Here is a 5,000-nt window from a genome sequence, read left to right as displayed (position 1 = left end):
TTTAGAAATGTTCATTTGAAGATAAGACTTACTGCACCAGTCAAGGAAATCATTGACAACTGGGCCGTGGCTCGTCTCATTGTTTTTCAGCAGGCTGACAATGACCGTATCGTCAGCATACTTTAAAATAGTTCTATCCTCTCTGCTGCTACGGCACATATCCGTATAGAGGATGAACAAGAGAGGAGAGAGCACACATCCTTGTGGGGAGCCAGTGGAGGAAGAAACCTGCTCTGAAACAGTTCCATTCACTCTCACTTTCTGTCTCCTGTCAGTTAAAAAGTTCAGAATCCAGCCCACAAGATTTTTGCTCATGTTAAAATGTTCTAAAAGCCTTGAAGCTAAAACATGGGGTTGAATTGTATTAAAAGCAGATGAAAAATCAATAAATAAAAGTCTTGCAAGTGTTCCTTTCCCCTCCAGATGTTTAAAAAGCAAATTTAATAAAGTGACTGTGGCATCTTCTACCCCTCTGTTGGGCCTATAAGCAAATTGCATGGGATCCAGGTCATGCTCAGTTTCTTCAGAATTTCTGATCTTACAAGTTTTTCAAAAGATTTCATCACAATCGATGTCAGTGCGATTGGTCTGAAGTCATTAAGGGTTTTGGGAGAACTGATTTTTGGGGCAGGGATAACCACAGCATTCTTCCAGACTACTGGCACGTGCTGCATCTTTAGAGACTGATTAAAAATATACTGAAAAATAGAGCTCAGCTCTACTGCACAAGATTTTAGCAAGCGGCCACAGATGTTATCAGGACCATGGCTTTTATTTGGTTTAAGGGAAAAGAAAGATTTTTCAACGTCCTTCCTGGAGATAAGAAAGTGCTGATCATCAATCACTTTATGACTCACTTCCTGTGTTTCCTGACTAAAATCAAAAGCATCAAAGCGAGTATAAAAACAGTTAAGAGCATTCGCAAGTTCAATGTCCGTCTCAAAGCCATCAAAAGAGATGATACTGCTGGTTTTGGAGTGTTGGAGGCCTGCAATGGCTTTCATGCTCGACCAGGCAGATCCAAGATTATTCATAGCCATCTTTTTCTCCAACTTCAGTTTATAGTCCTGCTTTGCTTTTAAAATCCCGATTTTCACGTCCTTAGTGGCTGTGTGCAGCTCGGAGGCTGCTCCATGTTTAAAAGCAAGTCTCTTATTCTGTATACAGGCCTTAACTGACCTAGTGACCCATGGCTTATTATTGGGAAATATTTTAACACGCTTACAAGGAATGATCATATCTATACATAATAATAATACTACTACTACTAATAATAATAATAATATAATATACTAACCATAATAATAATAATGATAACAATAATAATTATAATAATATAATAATAATATTAATAGCCATCTTTGTATGTAATAATATCAATAAATTATGAATTTTGTTGTCCTGCCAATGAACGCCCAAATCCTCCATGGCAGGACCCTTCCACACCGACAAAGACGCACAATCACGCACCGTTTCCCCCTCCCGGGGGGGTCCAGCACCGCCAGAAGGCACCCCAGGCTGCGCGGCGAGCCCCGCCAGGCCCGGGCATCACAACCCACCTATCTCAGGCCGGCGAGGGAACACGGGTGATGTGGGACCCCCTCCCGACCCTGGTGTGGTGACCCATGTGATTAATGCCATAAAAAACAGGGAGGGGGAGGACAGGATATCAATTTGACACCGACCCCCCCCTCCCGAACTAAGTGTCCTTGTTGAATGTATTTATTAAATGTTGAATGTGCAGTGTCTAGTGTTATTAAAACCGTGCGGCGGGGACTTCCGGGCCACGCGGGACAATGCCCCCACGCCCCGGACCCCCCGCCCTTCGCCTATGTGCGTATGAGTCATGTAAGGGGGGGAAGGAGGGGGAGCGGAGGCCGAAGCCAGGAGGCAGGACCAGCGGAGCCGGCCCTGGAAAGACGCCCACGCTCCCCCACCGGCCATCCAGTTCACGGGGGGCAGCCTTCCGAGCCGGGCCAGGGCCCCACCGTACCTCCAGGGGCGCCCCCGGCGCCACCGGAGACCCCAGACGGAGGGGGAAACGGTTCAACATCCCCCCATTCATACTGACAACATAAGACATAGACACCTGGGAATGGTGTCACCCCGCCGCCGCGCCCCCCTGCGCACCCCCCTCCCCTAACTATTATAGTCTTGTTCTATAGCTGCAACTATGACTACTGACTCTAACACACTAGAGTTTACACTACCTAGAGATTTACCAACACCAGCTAGAGGTTTACTAAACACTAACTATAGGCTTTACTAAACAGAAAGGTTTTAAGTTTAGTTTTAAAGGTGGAGGTGGTGTCAGCCTCCTTAACCCAGATTGGAAGTTGGTTCCATAGTAATGGTGCCTGATAGCAGAACGCCCGCCCTCCAAATCTACATTTAGATACTCTAGGAACTACGAGTAAACCTGCACTCCGAGAATGGAGAGCTCTGCCAGGAACATAAGGCACTATCAGGTCTTGTAAATAATGCAGAGCCAGCCCAACACACCGTCAAAGTTCAGAGGGCCGTCCTCGGGACTGAGTGGATGGCCGTTCTCGGGACTGAGCGGATGGCCGTTCTCGGGACTGAGTGGATGGCCGTTCTCAGGACTGAGCGGATGGCCGTTCTCGGGACTGAGCGGATGGCCGTTCTCGGGACTGAGTGGATGGCCGTTCTCAGGACTGAGCGGATGGCCGTTCTCGGGACTGAGCAGAAGGATACGAGGGGCCGGCTTCGGGGGACTAAGGATACGAGGGGCCGGCTTCGGGGGACTAAGGATACGAGGGGCCGGCTTCGGGGGACTAAGGATACGAGGGGCCGGCTTCGGGGGAATAAGAATCCGAGGGGTCGGCAGATGGAGTGAGGAGGAGAGAGTGGAGTGGAAAACCACTGAAGGCTGGAGAACCAACCATGACATGTTGTACGTAATGTTTGAATCAGTGAAGTTTTTCTAAGCTTTTAGATTTATGTAAAACATACAGAGTGGCAATTATTTTGTTAATTGTTTTCTTTTTAAAAAGAAAAACAACAATACAAAGATACAAAAAAGTACATTCAAGACTTGATTATATTTCTGAATAACAAGTCAAACTCCACTCCCTGCTGATAAGAACATGTAAATCTACCTGTTGACGTCAGTAAATTTAATAGGTGAAACTCAAAGTTCATTCTTGTGACTGAACGTCAGTAAAGTTAATAGGTGAAACTCAAAGTTCATTCTTGTGACTGAACGGAGCTGAGACGCCATTTCAGGTGGAGGTTATGAACTAAAAACCTGAAATAAAAGGACTTAAATCTGTGATTCAGAGGGACATTTAACTGGTGAGTTTACCGATTGAATAATACTTCAAAGATTTGAAGAAATGGATGAAAAAACTCTTAAAGATTTCCTGAGCTGCCACGTTTGTTTAGAGACTTTCAAAGATCCGGTGTCTCTGAGCTGCAGCCACAACTTCTGTTCAAGCTGCCTGAAAAAGTTCTGGGAACAAACTAAAAATAGAAACTGTCCCATCTGTAAAAGAAAATCTTCTAAAGAGTTTGGTGTGAACTTTTCACTGAAGGAACTTGCCGACTCTTTTGCTGGAAGACAGACAGGTGGATCGAATGAGACTGAAAAAGAAGAAAAGAGTCTGGAGGAAGTTTGTAAGAAACACCCAGGAACAACTCCACTGTTCTGTAGAGACGAACAGAGAGCGTTGTGTCCTGTCTGTGAGTTTTCTTTGCACCAGAACCACAAAGTGGTTCCTGTAGAAGAAGCAGTCGGTGAGCTGAAGGAGCTGCTGAAATCTGACTTAAAGTCTCTGCAGAAGAAGAGGGACAAATACAAACAAGTGGAGAAAACATATAAAGATGTGGTTCAACACTCGGAGAAGCAGCTGCTGTCCACAGAGAAGCAGATCAGAGCAGAGTTCAACAAACTCCAGCAGTTCCTGAAGGAGGAAGAGGAGTCCAGACTGGCAGCTCTGAGGGAGGAAGAGGAGCAGAAGGGGAGGAGAATCAGCAGGGAGAGGAAGAGGATCCAGGAGCAGATCTCCTCTCTGTCAGACAGCATCTCTGCTGTGGAAGAAGAGCTGCAGAAAGACAACATGTCGTTCCTCAGCAGGTATAAACCCACCCGGGACAGAGCCAGAGAGCAGAGCTCAGTGTCAGATCCACGGCTGCTCTCAGGAACTCTGGTAGACGAGGCCAAACACCTGGGAAACCTGGCCTTCAGAGTCTGGGAGAAGATGGGGGACCAGGTCCACTTCAGCCCGGTGGTTCTGGACCCAAACACTGCACACCCCTGTCTCCATCTGTCTGCTGATCTGACCAGTGTGAGAGGTGGAGAAACATGGCAGCAGCTTCCTGATAATCCAGAGAGAAACGTCTACCACACCAATGTTTTTGGTTGTGAGGGTTTGACCTCAGGGAAACACAGCTGGGAGGTGGAGGTGGGAGATTATCGCAGCTGGATGGTTGGTTTGGTTAAAGACTCAGTTGAACGGAAGAACAAGAGATATCCTTCACCTAAATATGGAATCTGGTGTTTCCGGCACCGTGATGGAAAATACACCAATGGTTCTGGTGAGATCGTCACGGTGAAGACGAGTCTCCGGAGGATCAGAGTCCAGCTGGACTATGACGGGGGGAAGGTTTCCTTCTACAACGCTGAAGACATGAAACACATCTACACTCACAGAGACACTTTCACTGAGAAACTCTTCCCTTATTTCAATCTGGGAAAGTCTGGTGATGGAAAAACTTCTGAGATCAGAATCTGTCAGACAAAGAAAAGATTAACCTGAGATAAAGAAAATATATGTATGTGCACACACACACACACACACACACACACACACACACACACACACACACACACACACACACACACACACACACACACACACACACACACACACAGCCACACACACACACACACATAGCCACACACACACACACACACACGCACACACACACACACATACCCACACACATACATACACATAGCCACACAAACATATACACAC

General features: G+C 46.6%; 1 protein-coding gene across 1 annotated transcript; it reads left to right on the top strand.

Moving 5' to 3' along the window:
• Nucleotides 1–3,083: 3,083 nt before the first annotated feature.
• On the top strand, nt 3,084–4,887 carry LOC133419844 (nuclear factor 7, brain-like). The gene is made up of 2 exons (XM_061709306.1): nt 3,084–3,144; nt 3,194–4,887. Exon 2 carries the CDS (start codon nt 3,357–3,359, stop codon nt 4,776–4,778), a length of 1,422 nt encoding a protein of 473 aa, XP_061565290.1. The 5' UTR covers nt 3,084–3,144; nt 3,194–3,356; the 3' UTR covers nt 4,779–4,887.
• Nucleotides 4,888–5,000: the final 113 nt, after the last annotated feature.

The sequence above is a fragment of the Cololabis saira genome, chromosome 19 (genome assembly GCF_033807715.1).
Source record: "Cololabis saira isolate AMF1-May2022 chromosome 19, fColSai1.1, whole genome shotgun sequence".
Taxonomy (NCBI): Eukaryota; Metazoa; Chordata; class Actinopteri; order Beloniformes; family Belonidae; genus Cololabis; species Cololabis saira.
Note: the sequence above shows the minus strand (reverse complement) of the source record. Positions and strands in the feature narration are given on the sequence as shown.

Coding starts and splice junctions, on each gene's coding strand:
- LOC133419844 (XM_061709306.1), top strand. CDS start 3,357: ATGGATGAAAAAACTCTTAAAGATTTCCTGAGCTGCCACGTTTGTTTA.